Source organism: Narcine bancroftii, chromosome 11, assembly GCF_036971445.1.
Source record: "Narcine bancroftii isolate sNarBan1 chromosome 11, sNarBan1.hap1, whole genome shotgun sequence".
Lineage (NCBI taxonomy): Eukaryota > Metazoa > Chordata > Chondrichthyes > Torpediniformes > Narcinidae > Narcine > Narcine bancroftii.
In genome coordinates this window covers 67,875,502-67,893,267 of record NC_091479.1, presented here as the reverse complement: position 1 = coordinate 67,893,267, position 17,766 = coordinate 67,875,502, and the positions used below count along the sequence as shown (strand labels likewise).

The 17,766-nt window shown below is 47.7% G+C and overlaps 1 protein-coding gene across 2 annotated transcripts in view; it reads right to left on the bottom strand.

Annotated features, from left to right (window-relative positions):
- braf (B-Raf proto-oncogene, serine/threonine kinase) overlaps positions 1-10,081 on the bottom strand; it is a 138,198-nt gene extending 128,117 nt beyond the window's left edge. For both annotated transcript variants that reach the window (XM_069903216.1, XM_069903217.1), the window contains exon 1: positions 9,952-10,081. In XM_069903216.1, coding sequence (XP_069759317.1) covers positions 9,952-10,050 — 99 coding nt within the window. In that variant the 5' untranslated portion in view covers positions 10,051-10,081. The remainder of the gene's footprint in view (positions 1-9,951) is intronic.
- Positions 10,082-17,766: the final 7,685 nt, after the last annotated feature.

Sequence of the window (17,766 nt, the reverse complement as noted above, 5' to 3'; positions counted from 1 at the left end):
TTATACACTTAACTGTTTCACTAGTACTGCAGAGTCAGGCTTGCACCCAAAAACAGTACATACAAGGTTATACAATGACAGGCCAATAGGCCAACATCCCAAAATTATGTTCACTTCTGTTAGACATTAAGAAATCCACCAGTATTGTTCCATCAACTTACTAACACCTTTGAGTATCAAATCTATCACTATGTAGTAGAGATTAATTTTGTATTCTGGCCAATCTCTATCAGTATAATACCCTTGTATCTTTGGCTTGGCTTCGCGGACGAAGATTTATGGAGGGGGTAAAAGTCCACGTCAGCTGCAGGCTCGTTTGTGGCTGACAAGTCCGATGCGGGACAGGCAGACACGGTTGCAGAGGCTGCAGGGGAAAATTGGTTGGTTGGGGTTGGGTGTTGGGTTTTTCCTCCTTTGCCTTTTGTCAGTGAGGTGGGCTCTGCGGTCTTCTTCAAAGGAGGTTGCTGCCCGCCAAACTGTGAGGCGCCAAGATGCACGGTTTGAGGCGTTATCAGCCCACTGGCGGTGGTCAATGTGGCAGGCACCAAGAGATTTCTTTAGGCAGTTCTTGTACCTTTTCTTTGGTGCACCTCTGTCGCGGTGGCCAGTGGAGAGCTCGCCATATAACACGATCTTGGGAAGGCGATGGTCCTCCATTCTGGAGACATGACCCATCCAGCGCAGCTGGATCTTCAGCAGCGTGGACTCGATGCTGTCGACCTCTGCCATCTCGAGTACTTCGACGTTAGGGATGAAAGCGCTACAATGGATGTTGAGGATGGAGCGGAGACAACGCTGGTGGAAGCGTTCTCGGAGCCGTTGGTGATGCCGGTAGAGGACCCATGATTCGGAGCCGAACAGGAGTGTGGGTATGACGGCTCTGTATACGCTTATCTTTGTGAGGTTTTTCAGTTGGTTGTTTTTCCAGACTCTTTTGTGTAGTCTTCCAAAGGCGCTATTTGCCTTGGCGAGTCTGTTGTCTATCTCATTGTCGATCCTTGCATCTGATGAAATGGTGCAGCCGAGATAGGTAAACTGGTGGACTGTTTTGTGTGCCCGATGGAGATGTGGGGGGGCTGGTAGTCATGGTGGGGAGCTGGCTGATGGAGGACCTCAGTTTTCTTCAGGCTGACTTCCAGGCCAAACATTTTGGCAGTTTCCGCAAAGCAGGACGTCAAGCGCTGAAGAGCTGCCCATTCAGAGCCAGCTCTTCAGCGCTTGAATACCCTTGTATAATACACCAATAAACTCATGTCCACCATTTCTGTAGTCAAATTTCATACAATTATGTTCAAGTCCACTGCCAATGTATCTCACCACCATGCCAGACCTGTACTCTGCAGTAGTTATACAGTGAGCACCAATACTTAGTACAAAATAAATGTTATTGTTAAACAAGTGAAATAAAAATAGAAAATGCGAGTACATTCAGCAGCACTGCAGATTTGTCATCAGAACTGGATACAACAGGTTTTGTTCAGGTTGACAGGAAGAACAGGAAAACATTTCTACATTAACTGTGGGAGGCAAGAGAGATTAGATAATAAAAAAGAGACTGGGGTTCAAAACAGTGACATGGTAAAGAAACAAATAATGGGTTAAAAGAAAGTATAAATGACAGCTACAGAGTCAACCCATAACTACTGATAGTCATGTTGTTGGTACCAACAGCAGCTTTAGATTAAAGTTGCTGAACTGAATGTAAAGTGCCCAGTGGAAAGACTAGACACTCCCTCACGCTTGTTGATTCACTGAATCAACAAAAGAAGTCAAAGCAATGTGGTCAGAGGGGAAGTGAAAACTATGGTTAAAGTGATAGGCTATCAGAAGCTCCTGGTCATGGCTGCAAACTGAATGCAGGCTATTACTTAATCTTTACTTGGTCTCCCCAGTGCAGAAGTGATTGCATCATGAGCAGTGAAAAGTACATGCAAACTGCTATTTCGCCAAGAAGGAAATCAAGAGGCCAAAAGTGGGATCCAATATAGTCTTGACAGATAACATATGACAGGATAACCAGGGAAAGAACCAGTGTGGTCATCTGTGAGAGGCTATTGAAGATAATTAAATGAATACTTTGCATTTTTATTCACTGTGGAAGTTAACAAGTTCAGGGAAGAGAACAGTGATGTCCTGAGATACATCATCATGAACGAGAACAAGTTGGTGGCCTTGAGGAATATACAGGTGAATATATCCCTGGGGCCTGACTAAGTGCATCCCTGGACACTGTAGGAAGCAAGGCAAAAAAAATTGCTGGGGCTACTGGTGATGTACCTGAAGACTGGAAGGTGGCTAATGTTGTGCCATTATTTAAGATGACCTGCAAGGACAAACAAGGAAACTGCAGACTGGTGGCCTTACATCCATACTGTAGGTAAGGCGAAGAGACAGAAAATATCTGTATTTGGGAAGACAAGGACTAAATAGGGATAGTCAGCATGGCTTTATGCATGGGAAATAGGGTCTCACAAATTTTAAATTTAGATATACAGTACAGTAACAGGGCATTTTGGACCACGAGTCCATGCCACCCTACACTCCTGGTACATTTTTGAACAGTGAGAGGAAACAGGAGGCCCCAGGGAAAGTCCACGCAGACACGGGGAGAACGTACAAGTTCCTTGCAGACAGCGCAAGATTCGAACCCAGGTCCTGATCACTGGCACTGTAAAGGTGTTGCATTAACCACTATGCCAAACATGCTGCCCAAATTTGAGGTGACAAGAGAATTGATGAAGGCAGGGCAGTAAATATTTTCTACATGGACCAGCAGATCCTTTGATAAGGACCTGCATAGCAGGCTGGTCCAGAAGGTGACATCACATAGAATCCAAGTGAGCTATCCATTTGGATACAAGTTTGACTTACTGGGAGGAATTAGAGGGTGATAGTAAAGAGTTGCTTTGCAAATTGGAGGCCTGTGACCAGTGTTGTCTCACAAGGATTGGTGCTGATTCTCTGTAGTTTGTCATATATATTAACAATTTGAATGAAAATGCAGGTGCGGCTGGTGCGGAGAACGCGGGTGCGGCTGGTGCGGAGAACGCGGGTGCGGCTGGTGCGGAGAACGCGGGTGCGGCTGGTGCGGAGAACGCGGGTGCGGCTGGTGCGGAGAACGCGGGTGCGGCTGGTGCGGAGAACGCGGGTGCGGCTGGTGCGGAGAACGCGGGTGCGGCTGGTGCGGAGAACGCGGGTGCGGCTGGTGCGGAGAACGCGGGTGCGGCTGGTGCGGAGAACGCGGGTGCGGCTGGTGCGGAGAACGCGGGTGCGGCTGGTGCGGAGAACGCGGGTGCGGCTGGTGCGGAGAACGCGGGTGCGGCTGGTGCGGAGAACGCGGGTGCGGCTGGTGCGGAGAACGCGGGTGCGGCTGGTGCGGAGAACGCGGGTGCGGCTGGTGCGGAGAACGCGGGTGCGGCTGGTGCGGAGAACGCGGGTGCGGCTGGTGCGGAGAACGCGGGTGCGGCTGGTGCGGAGAACGCGGGTGCGGCTGGTGCGGAGAACGCGGGTGCGGCTGGTGCGGAGAACGCGGGTGCGGCTGGTGCGGAGAACGCGGGTGCGGCTGGTGCGGAGAACGCGGGTGCGGCTGGTGCGGAGAACGCGGGTGCGGCTGGTGCGGAGAACGCGGGTGCGGCTGGTGCGGAGAACGCGGGTGCGGCTGGTGCGGAGAACGCGGGTGCGGCTGGTGCGGAGAACGCGGGTGCGGCTGGTGCGGAGAACGCGGGTGCGGCTGGTGCGGAGAACGCGGGTGCGGCTGGTGCGGAGAACGCGGGTGCGGCTGGTGCGGAGAACGCGGGTGCGGCTGGTGCGGAGAACGCGGGTGCGGCTGGTGCGGAGAACGCGGGTGCGGCTGGTGCGGAGAACGCGGGTGCGGCTGGTGCGGAGAACGCGGGTGCGGCTGGTGCGGAGAACGCGGGTGCGGCTGGTGCGGAGAACGCGGGTGCGGCTGGTGCGGAGAACGCGGGTGCGGCTGGTGCGGAGAACGCGGGTGCGGCTGGTGCGGAGAACGCGGGTGCGGCTGGTGCGGAGAACGCGGGTGCGGCTGGTGCGGAGAACGCGGGTGCGGCTGGTGCGGAGAACGCGGGTGCGGCTGGTGCGGAGAACGCGGGTGCGGCTGGTGCGGAGAACGCGGGTGCGGCTGGTGCGGAGAACGCGGGTGCGGCTGGTGCGGAGAACGCGGGTGCGGCTGGTGCGGAGAACGCGGGTGCGGCTGGTGCGGAGAACGCGGGTGCGGCTGGTGCGGAGAACGCGGGTGCGGCTGGTGCGGAGAACGCGGGTGCGGCTGGTGCGGAGAACGCGGGTGCGGCTGGTGCGGAGAACGCGGGTGCGGCTGGTGCGGAGAACGCGGGTGCGGCTGGTGCGGAGAACGCGGGTGCGGCTGGTGCGGAGAACGCGGGTGCGGCTGGTGCGGAGAACGCGGGTGCGGCTGGTGCGGAGAACGCGGGTGCGGCTGGTGCGGAGAACGCGGGTGCGGCTGGTGCGGAGAACGCGGGTGCGGCTGGTGCGGAGAACGCGGGTGCGGCTGGTGCGGAGAACGCGGGTGCGGCTGGTGCGGAGAACGCGGGTGCGGCTGGTGCGGAGAACGCGGGTGCGGCTGGTGCGGAGAACGCGGGTGCGGCTGGTGCGGAGAACGCGGGTGCGGCTGGTGCGGAGAACGCGGGTGCGGCTGGTGCGGAGAACGCGGGTGCGGCTGGTGCGGAGAACGCGGGTGCGGCTGGTGCGGAGAACGCGGGTGCGGCTGGTGCGGAGAACGCGGGTGCGGCTGGTGCGGAGAACGCGGGTGCGGCTGGTGCGGAGAACGCGGGTGCGGCTGGTGCGGAGAACGCGGGTGCGGCTGGTGCGGAGAACGCGGGTGCGGCTGGTGCGGAGAACGCGGGTGCGGCTGGTGCGGAGAACGCGGGTGCGGCTGGTGCGGAGAACGCGGGTGCGGCTGGTGCGGAGAACGCGGGTGCGGCTGGTGCGGAGAACGCGGGTGCGGCTGGTGCGGAGAACGCGGGTGCGGCTGGTGCGGAGAACGCGGGTGCGGCTGGTGCGGAGAACGCGGGTGCGGCTGGTGCGGAGAACGCGGGTGCGGCTGGTGCGGAGAACGCGGGTGCGGCTGGTGCGGAGAACGCGGGTGCGGCTGGTGCGGAGAACGCGGGTGCGGCTGGTGCGGAGAACGCGGGTGCGGCTGGTGCGGAGAACGCGGGTGCGGCTGGTGCGGAGAACGCGGGTGCGGCTGGTGCGGAGAACGCGGGTGCGGCTGGTGCGGAGAACGCGGGTGCGGCTGGTGCGGAGAACGCGGGTGCGGCTGGTGCGGAGAACGCGGGTGCGGCTGGTGCGGAGAACGCGGGTGCGGCTGGTGCGGAGAACGCGGGTGCGGCTGGTGCGGAGAACGCGGGTGCGGCTGGTGCGGAGAACGCGGGTGCGGCTGGTGCGGAGAACGCGGGTGCGGCTGGTGCGGAGAACGCGGGTGCGGCTGGTGCGGAGAACGCGGGTGCGGCTGGTGCGGAGAACGCGGGTGCGGCTGGTGCGGAGAACGCGGGTGCGGCTGGTGCGGAGAACGCGGGTGCGGCTGGTGCGGAGAACGCGGGTGCGGCTGGTGCGGAGAACGCGGGTGCGGCTGGTGCGGAGAACGCGGGTGCGGCTGGTGCGGAGAACGCGGGTGCGGCTGGTGCGGAGAACGCGGGTGCGGCTGGTGCGGAGAACGCGGGTGCGGCTGGTGCGGAGAATGCAGGTGCAGCTGGTGCTGAGAATGCAGGTGCAGCTGGTGCTGAGAATGCAGGTGTGGTGGATTTGCATATGACACTAAAATTGGTGGTATAGTGGACTATGACGGTGGTTTCTAAGGTTACAACAATATTTGGATATGTTGAGAAAAATTGTCATTGGCCCATTTCCTTTGGAGTTATGAAACCATGCACATACTGAGTTAATTAATTACAATTAAAACAGTGATTTTCAAACTTTTTCTTTCCACTTACATACCACCTTAAGTAATCCCTTACTAATCACAGAGCATCTATGGCAGAGGGTATACTTAAGGTGGTAAGTGGTGGAAAGAAAAAGTTTAAAAACCATTGAGTCACAAGATATTAGTGATGCTTCACCTGGGTGCCGTTCAGTTTCAGATCACAGGATCATTGAAAGTTAAGGTGATTAAAATAGAGAATGTTGCTTGGCTCAAGTTATAATCAGGGGCTAGATTTTTCTCTCTGAAACACATGAGGTTGACCTTGTAGAGGCTCGCAAAATTATGAGTTCCACTGATGTCCATCATCTTTCAACACTCTTTAGTTCACTTATCCTCATTGACTTCAATCCAACCATTGTAACCATCCTCATTAGACCAGATCTCTCTTTCTCTACAGTCTCAGTCCTGATAAAGAGTTCTAACCTGAAACATAGACCATTCTTTTTCTCCACTTATATTGCTTTACTCACTGTGTTCCTCTAACAGATTTTTTTTTTGCTCCAGATTCCAGCATATCTAGTTTTTCATGTGTTTCAAGGATATGGATATAGTGGATGGTCACAATCTTTTCTGGGGTAGGGTGTCTAAATCAAGAGCAATGGTTCTCAACCTTTTTCCCCCCACTCACGTACCTTAAGTAATCCCTTACTAATCACAGAGTAACTATGGCCATAGGTGCTCTGTGGTTAGTAAGGGATTTCTTAAGGTGGTACGTGAGTGGAAAGTTAAAGGTTGAGAACCACTAATCTAAAGGGAAAAGGCACCTGAGAGGCATTTTTCATACAGAGGATGCTGGGTAAATGCAATGAACTGCCAAAGGAAATCCTAGAGGTGGGGACAATTACAACAATTAAACAGACACATGATAGGAAAGGTTCCAAGTGCAGGCAAATGAGACTAGGTCAGGTTGATAACTTTGCCATTATGTATACTGCTCAGGAAACAAAGACACCAGAATGGTGTGGCAGAGATGTTAAAACTGTGACCGTGTGCTGATCATTTGGCTTAAGACAGTGGTTCTCAACCTTTTTCTTTCCACTCACTTACCAACTTAAGTATTCCCTATGCCATGGGTGCTCTGATTAGTAAGGAATTACTTAAGGTAGTACGAGAGACTAAAGAAAAAGTTTGAAAACCACTGTTTTAATTGTACCTAATTGTCTCGTTATGTGCACGGTTTCATAACTCCAAAGGAAATGGGCCAATGACAATTTTTCCTTAAGCAAAATCTTTCAGTAACAATTGGATCTACACCAGTGATTCTCAACCTTCTCTTCCCACTCACATACCACCTTAAGCAATTCTTTACTACTCACAGTGCACAGATGGCAGAGGGATTACTTAAAGTGGTAAATGAGTGGAAAGAAAAGGGTTGAGAACCACTGTCCTGGATGGAAGATGCAGACCAGTTCCTCAAGCTTGCATGGGGCCTCTTTGTAACAGTGTAGAAGGCCATAGACCAGGGGTGTCAAACTCAAATTCACAGAGGGCCAAAATTAAAAACTTGGACTAAGTCGTGGGCCAAACTAAATATTTATTGAAAATTTTCAACAACATCTGCATGTTTTCTCTTCTTTCAACATATGTAATGTTAAACTTTTTCTAATTAAAATAAATGTTTAATAATAGTTTTGGTTAAACTCTTTCCAAAAGAAGCATTAACAAATGAGAAATAAAATATTCAATAAATAATATTTCTCTATAGCCTTTAAGCTCCTTTTAAATGTATTTTTTTTCACAAGCCAACAGTTCAAAAAAATAACAACTTGCTTCAATGAAAATCCAATCTTTCAACGATGAACAGTCCAAAGTTAACCAAACAAAATATTAATCCAAGCTTAGCTTGCTACACTGTGATTTACTCTGATGCACCTGGGTCTAAACCAGATACTTGGCATCTCTTCTTAGATGCAAGTTCATCAAACTCTGGGGTCAGAGCTTGCCTCCCACCTGTCTTGAAAGGTCCTGTTTTCTGTTTTTCGTTTGGCCATTTTTCGTAAGGGGTTTATTACATGTGAGTTCGGCAACAGGTCACAGATGCTAATGAAAGTAAACAGAGGAGGTGGGGGCAATTAGCGAGCTGACGGGCCGGCGCCCCATACATTTGCAAAGCATTCTGGGATTTGTAGTATTAGCTGTGCATGTGCTATACTGGCACGGCGGCCAGCGGGCCAGCTCTAATACATATTTGATATGATCCTGCGGGCCAGGCCCGCGGGCCTGAGTTTGACATGTGTGTCATAGACAAATAGACCAGAGTGCAAGTGGAGTGGGAAATTAAAGCAACAGACAAGAGAATGCTCAGGATTATCTCTGAAGAGTAAGTACAGATATCCTGCAAAACAATGATACAGAACCCCAGTGAACTGAATCGCTGCCTCACATGGAAAGACTATTTAGGCTCTGAGGCAATGGAAAGGCAAGAGGTGAAAGGTCAAAAGTTACATTGCTTGTAATTGCAATAGTAAGTGGAATAAGGGGGTGGTTGGTGGGAACAGAAGAGTGGACCATGGAAGTATTAAGGGCACAGATCCTGTGAAATGCTGAAAAGAGAGGAGGGGGTGATGTGCCTGGTAGTGGAATCTATGTGAAGGTCACAAAAATCTTGGAGAATCTGGTGAGTGTGAGGGCTTGTGGGATGGAAGACAGGAACCAGGAGTTTGCAATACCCAGGGATATCCTTATCTCAAGACTGCACATATCAGACCAGAAATTATCAAAAATTTTAGCTTTATGACATTCAGTAGCAAATCTGTACCTGCTATATTCCAATGCTATGATCTCAATGCACCCTGAAGAAAGATGACAGTGGATCATTTTGGATTTCTCCCTCCAGTCAATATTGACAAGTTAGTATGTACAAGGACAGCATATGTATCAAAGAATCTACGCTATTAACTAATATGACCTAATTATATACTTAAAAAAAATATACATCACAAACATTAAAAAATATCCACCAGTAATGGAATCCCACTTAAGGCTAAAATGCTAATACCAAGACCCAATGTAAAAAAAATGTAAATATATTTTTTTGGCCAGTTTTATTTTGAACTGTGTCCAACGGTGCAAGTTCTCCAATCCTGCATTCTACCAACCAGTCTGAAAATACAATGTTGAATAACACATTTTCAACCACCATAAAGTTTTTCAGTCACATGGTGGTACTGGACCCCAATATTATGGTGACTCACCTATACCCGTCAGTAATGCACTACTGTAGTGACAGATGTGCATGGTCACTGCTAAATCTAATAGTACCACACTCCAGGTTCAAAGTAATAGCCCTATTTTTTTTGTTTAGAATTTAACGTAGCAGAAAATTATCTGGCAGTATTGAAGTCCAAAGTTATACAGTGATAGAACTGTAATATCCCATATTATAGTCACAGATGCAACCCAGTCTCTCTCCCTCACAAACATCCATATCACAGAACAACAGTGATATCCTGTATCCTCCAACATTTTTCCTTGGTCCACAACTATAGACTCCATGCATTAATACTGTATCACAGTGTTAGATTGTCCATTTATGATGACAAACGCGTGCCCTTAGTACCGTAGCCCAATATTCATAGACACTGACAGATTCGTACCACCCCTTTCCGCCCCCCAGCTCTGTGATACAGCTGTAACAGTTATCCGCAAGCGCTCGTCACGTTTGGAAAGAGGTGAAGTTGTGCCGGATGTTTGGGTTTTACAGCTGAAGTGCACACTTGGCACAATTGACCACCCCTGGCTGGCTCTGCGTCTCCAGGACAACCTGCCGTCTGAGGTCTCCGTTCGAAAGTCCCACTGCTGGAGTTTGATCCCGGGACAGGGAACCTGGTGCAGATCCCTTTGCCGCTCAGTGACAGTGTGAGGTAGCAGGTGGAGGGGCGCCCTGCACCCCAACCGCCCCGCTCCCTGCCCCCGTGCTGGGGTGCAGCCTCTCACTCGGGGGCCCGGGCCTTCAAGGCTCAGGGACAAGCGGAGCCACCCCGCCGTCTGGCACTCACCTCCTCCGATACGCTCAGACTCTCCGTCTCGTCCCCCGACGGATCCATCAACTCCTCCGGCCCGTTCAGCGTCGGTGGATCGGGGCTGGCGGCCGCCATCTTACAGCGCAGACACAGGGCCGGACGTGACGCCAGGGCTCGCCGCCCGGTGACGTCATGCAGTCTCGGTGACGCGCCCGCTGGGAAAGGGAACCCTGCCAGTCAGCTTGGAACACACGGAGATAGGCAGGTTGTTCCGTGGTGATGGTCGGGGAAAGAGGAGTCCGATTATTGCGGAGAGGATCAATGGTTTGTAGAGAGAGAGAGAGGTTATTGTAGGTGAGAGAAGATGGAGACGTGATATTGCAGGGAGAAGAAAAGGGAACAACATCACAGAAGGAGACGAGGAGAGCAGGCATTGCAGGAGGGGAGAGAGGAGACAAATTGTTGCAGGAGGGAAAAGAGGGAGGGAGGAGACAGATTGTTGCAGGAGGGAAGAGAGGGAGGGAGGAGACAGATTGTTGCAGGAGGGGAGAGAGGGAGGGAGGAGACAGATTGTTGCAGGAGGGGAGAGAGGGAGGGAGGAGAGATTGTTGCAGGAGGGGAGAGAGGGAGGGAGGAGACAGATTGTTGCAGGAGGGGAGAGAGGGAGGGAGGAGAGATTGTTGCAGGAGGGGAGAGAGGGAGGGAGACAGATTGTTGCAGGAGGGGAGGGAGGGAGGAGACAGATTGTTACAGGAGGGGAGAGATGGAGGGAGGAGACAGATTGTTGCAGGAGGGGAGAGAGGGAGGGAGGAGACAGATTGTTGCAGGAGGGGAGAGAGGGATGAGACAGATTGTTGCAGGAGGGGAGAGAGGGAGGAGACAGATTGTTGCAGGAGGGGAGAGAGGGAGGGAGAAGACAGATTGTTGCAGGAGGGGAGAGAGGGAGGGAGGAGACAGATTGTTGCAGGAGGGGAGAGAGGGATGAGACAGATTGTTGCAGGAGGGGAGAGAGGTAGGAGACAGATTGTTGCAGGAGGGGAGAGAGGGAGGGCGGAGACAGATTGTTGCAGGAGGGGAGAGAGGGAGGGAGGAGACAGATTGTTGCCGGAGGAGAGAGAGGGAGAGAGGAGACAAATTGTTGCAGGAGGGGAGATTGGGAGAGATCATTGCAGGGAGAAAGCGATGTGGGCGTCATTGCTGGGAGATAGCATTGATTAAAACATATGGAATGGAAAAGCAATATCTTCCCTGCACTTGGTGGCATTCATCCCAGATATATATATATTTAATGGCTGTGAAGATAGTGAATTTACCGGAAGTCAACTTCCAAATTTGCTTGTTCTGGACTGGTTCCCAGAAATTGGAGCATAAACAATGGTAACCCCGCACTTTAAGGAAGAAAGGAGAGAGAAACCTAGCAAACCCATGTATCAGTGGGAGGGACGATCCAAGAACTGATTATTAAGGAAAGTGCAGGACAATTTGAAAATGATATTTGGAATGGGCAGGGGTAAAACACAGGATTCTGTTGACACTGGTGGTTAAGTGGAAAAAAAACACACACAAATGCTGGAGAAACTCAGCAGGTCAAACAGTGCCTTTATGTAGCAAAGGTGAAGTTACATCACCAATGTTTCAGGCTTGAGCCCTTCATCAAGGTGGGGTGGGGGTGGGCAGAATCGATTTGGTACTATGAAGGGAAATCATGGCTGGTAAAGCTGTTTGAGATTCTAATTGGCAGAAAAGATTTATATCAATGATTTTTGATGAGAAGACCAAGAGCAATATTACCAAATGGTAAGATGGTCCAAAGCTGAATGGTAGTGTGCATTGGGGAGAATGCAGAATAACTTTAGTCAGAAATATATGTTAAAAGAATTGGTGATGTCATTGGCAGATTGAAGACAGTATGGAAAAATGTTATCAACTTCTAATAGAAATAACAGAAAAGTAGTTTTTTTTTCAATGGTGAGAATTTAAAATATTTTGCTGTTCAGAGGGAATCAGATGTCCCTCTGTACAGATCATTGGAGATTAACATGTTAGTTCAAAATGACAGCATTTTCACAAAGAAATGTTTATGGATTCAAATGTGGGCATTAAAGGATGTAGTATGTAATAAATTTCAAGCAAACTATTGGAAAATTAGAAAACATTGAAAACTCAGATGAAAGAAGAACTAAATTAACTGGATTAATTCAAAATACTGATAAAAGTTCAAATTTGTTTTCAGACTACATATAGCAATCTCCTTTATTTGACACAGGGCTGTACATGACGCCAGGGCTCACTGCCCAGTGACATCATGCATAACTTTATTTCCTCTGAAATCAGAGTCTGAGGCCAAGATGGCAGCCCCTGTGTTTGGCAGCAGCCTTGAGGAGTTTCAGACTCTAGGAAAGCAGAGGTACCAGAAAACGGGGAATCAGCCCCCTTTGAGAAGGAGAAGCAGAGGACATGACCTTACGGGACAGTGAACATGGCAGCGGGCCAGTGAGGGGCTCTGCAGCTGAAAAACACAGAGGCAGAGGGCTGTTGGTGACTTGAGGCGAGGCAGGCTGTGGGCTGCTGGTGACTGCAGACAAAGGATTCACACCAGGCTGCGGACTGATGATGACTGGCTGAAGGGGTACTAGGTATTGAAACCGGGATACAAGGGTGCCGAGGCACTGAAGGCTTCTGATCATGTCGGAGATTTGAATCTGGAGCTCTGGCTGCCAATGGTGTGGACTGAAGTCTGTGTGGAGCTGTGGGAGTCCTGGAGTCGAATCCATGGACACTCAGTGAGTGACACTGGGAGAATTCTCTTTTGCTTCTCTTTCTCTTGATGTTTTTATGGAGGGCCTCCACTTTCAGGCCGGCTCCATCCGCAGGGAAGTTTTAAATAAAAAGCTACTCCAGAATTGCTTTTATGCAGAGCGGCACCTCGGGGCATCCTCCAGAGCTGCTGTAGGTGGGGTGACTGTTGCCATGGTGCCACCTGTCATAAATACATGGTGAGTAATGGCTGTCTTTGTTACCCATAATCCCCCATGCATCTGGAACTAATCTTGGAAATGCAGAAGTCGGCCATTGATATATCTGTGTCAACAGTGACAATGTACTCAAAGGTGTCTAGCACAAAACCTTTCCTTTGGGGCCCCAGACTTGCTGCTCTGCTCCCTCAACCTTCTCAATCTCCTGGCCGCAGCGGGTCAGCATCAAGAAGCTGTCCCCAGAGACAATGGTGCTGGGCCACCGGCAGCGGGGATTCAGGCTGCTCCTGCTGATCTGCTGTAGAATGATCTTAACCCATCGCGGATAGGGAAAGGAGGGAGAATCGGAAGTTGTCTAGCAGAAACCAAATAATTTGATGTTAATGCCATCTGGTTGGAGAGTGCCCAGACAGAATATTAGGCGTTGCTTCTCCAATTTACGGTGGCTTCAGTTTGGCAGGGCATGTCGGAGCCAAACTGGGAGGTCCTAGTGGGTTAAAACTGGGAGGCTTCTCCAAAACAAGGGACTGGTCATTTCAAATTGAGATGCACAGAAACTTCTTCACTCAGAGGGTGGTAAATCCATGGAACTCTCCCCTGAGGGAGATAGAGACCAGATAAGTAGATATTTTTAAAGTGGAGATAGATATTTGAAACACGATAGAATTAAAGGTTGAGGGAATCAAGACTCTTTTATTGTCCTGTAAAAGAACAGGTGTAATATTATACAATTTTTGTGTTAGTATGCCATAAGGCAGAAAGATTTTCCATCAGCATAAATTGCTGTGGGTCTTTTACAGTCAGAGAAAGAGAAACAAATGAGAGTTCCCTCCAGAGTCACTGAGTGTCCATGGATTTGCCTCCAGTGCTACTGCAGCCTCCTTAGCCACACAAACTCCAGTCCAAACCATTGGCAACCCGAGCTCCAGATCCAAATCTCCAAAACAATCAGAAACCTTCAAGTGTCATGAGCACTCTATCGCATCCCTATTCCGATACCTGGTACTCTCTTCAGCCAGTTTTGAGCCAGTCTCCAGAAAGGTGTGAGTCCTTTGACTGCATTCGTCAGCAGGTCCTAGCCTGTGTGTATTCCTCGCCTCGAGTTGCCTGTGTATTCTTCAGTTGCAAAACCCCTCGGTGGTCCGCCACCATGGTCATCATCCTATGGGTTGACTCCTCTGCTTCTACTTCTCAGAGAGGGGGTGGGGGTAGTCTCCCTCTTTTCTGGTGCCATGTGCCAATTCTCTGCTTCTCTGGAGTCTGCAACCCCTCGAGGCTGGTGTCGAACATAGGTGCCATCATCTTGGGCCCAGACCCCGCGGTTGTAGGATTTTAAAATAAACCACTGTCAGCTCTTTTAACAGGCTGTTTAAAGCTAGGCACAGAAGTCGAATTGAGGCCAGCATAGATGAGCCCTGGTCATATTGATGTTGGGGTAGGAATGAGGGGCGTGGTTTCCTCTTCCTGTTCTGATCCTAAAAGAGCTCCAAGACTGATTTCTAGAATCGAGGTTTTAAGATATAAGGAAATATTTAAGAATTAGTTTTAAGTGAAGAAATTAGTTTAGAAACAGTGAATATGGCAATTGATATGATTAATCAGAAGAAGCTTTGTGGATCACCATCAATGAAGTCTAAATTGATTCTGGGCCATTCTAAATAAAGGAATAGCTTCTTGCTTGCAATTCACATGAAATCAAAAGGAACACAATAAAAGTTACAACTGGTTCAGGTAAGATAAAGGAGGAGTGGAATCTAAAGGAAAAAGGACAAGGCAATTGAATACTTGAAGGATGAAAACAAAGATGATTGTCTGAATAATTAAGCTCAAGATACCAAAGGCTGCAGTGAGTAAATCCATAAATAGGGAATGTTCAGACCAAAAAGAAATATGTGGGAGCTTACAGACATCATGGTGGCAATGGGATGACTTCTTGAGCTCCTACAGTAAATGTGGTGAAGATGATTTCTCAACAGTGTCAGCTGAAGAGAGCCAGTGAGTTGGCTTCACAACAAACTGGTTTCTTATCATGTAAGCAATAAGAATTAAGAGTGGGGAAAGGTAATCCTTTACAAACCATTTCCAGGCATTTGGATTGATTCAGATGAGGAAATTGTTGAACTGTATATTAATTGCATCAAAATAATAATCTGATGATCTTAAGACTGTCTGAAGGAGCAAGTCTCTTGGGGAGGAGCAAATCTGTGCACAGTTTCATGCAGAAAGTGGGGGTGCAATATTCACTGTGCCCTAAATCTGTCCTATTTACGACAGAGTAGTGAATCTTACAAACATATGATTTAATCCTGCCTGCTCCACCATTAAATTAAAACCTCAACTCTGCCTTCTCATCTACCCCTGTAACTTTTCACCTCTGTGCTTAATATTCAGACTCTGCTTCCACAGGTCTTTGAGGCAGAGAGTTCCAAAGAACTCCAGAGAAGCAAAAAAAAAAATTTTCACCTCCGTCTCAATGGGTGGTTCTTTATTTTTAAAGAATGGCCCATAGTTCTTGATTCTGTCAAACAAGGAAACATCCTCACTTATCTCATCCTGTTTTCATGGATGTTTTTCCCCAATAGTCCCTGCTCATTCCTCCAAACTCCGGCAATACACACGTGCCCAAGTGTTCCAACCTCTCCTCAAAACACAATCTACCATTCCAGGTATTAGTTGAGTAAATCTCTGTGCCCTTCCTCATATAAGGATTAATAACATTTAGCACTGTCCTTCACAACTTTTTTTTTGGAGATTCCAGTTTTTTTTATTACAGTCAATTTTTGGTTTTTAATTTTTTTAAATTTTTCACACTATGAACCATATTGACCAAAATACACACAAACATTTCCCTTTTGAATATACACAGCGTCATTTTCTCCCCTTCCCCCTCTCCCTTCCCCCTCTCCATTCTTTCCCTCCTTCCCACACCCCTCCCCACCCACTAAATGTTCAACATATACAATACATTAAACCCATTAAACAATGTCATCACACAATGAAAATAAACAAGAAAATTGTGTCATCTACTTATACACACTGGGTCAGTTCATTTTGTCTTCTTCTCCTTCTGTCATTTTAGGTGGTGGAGGTCCGCGGTAGGACCTCTCATGTACGGTTCCCAAATTTGTTCAAATACTGTGATGTTATTTCTTAAATTATGTTATTTTTTTTCCAGTGGAATACATTTATTCATTTCTATGTACCATTGCTGTATTCTCAGGCTATCTTCTAATTTCCAGGTTGACATTATACATTTTTTTGCTCCAGCTAAGGCTATCATAATAAATCTTTTTTGTGCTCCATCCAAATCGAGTCCAAGTTCTTTACTTCTTATATTACTTAGAAGAAAGATCTCTGGATTTTTTTGGTATGTTATTTATTGTGATTTTATTTAATACCTGATTTAGATCTTCCCAAAACTTTTCCACTTTCTCACATGCCCAAATTGCATGTACAGTTGTTCCTGTTTCCTTCTTACAGTGAAAACATCTATCTGATACTGTTGGGTCCCATTTATTTAACTTTTGGGGTGTGGTGTATAGCTTGTGTAACGAATTATATTGTATCATGCGTAACCTTGTGTTTATTGTATTTCTCATAGTTCTGGAGCATAGCTTTTCCCATGTTTCATTCTTTATCTTTATGTTTAGAACTTGTTCTCACTTTTGTTTGGGTTTACAGCTTATTTCATCGTTCTCTTTCTCTTGCAGTTGATGTATATGTTTGTTATAAATCTTTTAATTATCATTGTGCCTGTAATCACATATTCAAAACTCCTTCCTTCTGGTCACCTCAGCCTGCTTCCCAATTTGTCCTTCAAGTAGGTTTTCAGCCCCAAAAATTAAATAAATAAGACCCAACAGTATCAGATAGATGTTTTCACTGTAAGAAGGAAACAGGAACAACTGTACATGCCATTTGGGCATGTGAGAGAGTGGAAAAGTTTTGGGAAGATCTAAATCAGGTATTAAATAAAATCACAAAAAATAACATACCAAAAAATCCAGAGATCTTTCTTCTAAGTAATATAAAAAGTAAAGAACTTGGCCTCGATTTGGATGACGCTCAAAAAAGATTTATATGTTGGTGTTATGCAAACATTGTACCGTGAGTTATACTATATTTGCACTTCATTTGTTCAAAAGATAATAAATTATTTCCTGAAAAACAATTTTCTATTCTTTTGATCCCTTTTCTCTCCCATTCTCTAAAGGAAAGGTTATCTATTGTGAAAGGGATTAGTTGATTTTGCGTCAATATTAATTTTGGAAGATGGTAATTTGCTTTTTTCCTTTCTACGTGAATCTTCTTCCAAATGTTGAGCAGATGGTGCAGTACTGGTGAATTCCTATGTTGCACCAGCTTTTCATCCCACTTATATAGTATATGTTCAGGTAACTTCTCCCCTATTTTGTTGAGCTCTAATCTGGTCCAATCTGGTTTTTCCCTTGTTTGATAAAAATCTGATAGGTATCTTAATTGTGCTGCTCTATAATAATTCTGAAAGTTTGGTAGCTGTAAGCCCCCTTGTTTGTACCATTCTGTTAATTTATCTAGTGCTATCCTCAGTTTCCCCCCTTTCCATAAGAATTTCCTTGTTATTTTCTTTAGCTCCTTGAAGAATTTCTCTGTCAGGTGAATTGGTAACAATTGAAATAGGTATTGTGTCCTTGGGAAGATGTTCATTTTAATGCAATTTACCCTTCCTATCAGTGTTAGTGGTAAATCTTTCCAATGTTCCAAGTCATCTTGTAATTTCTTCATTAATAGCTGATAATTTAATTTGTATAGATGGCCTAGATTATTATCTAGTTGAATACCTAGGTATCGGATTGCTTGTGTTTGCCATTTAAATGGTAATTCTTTCTTAAACTTT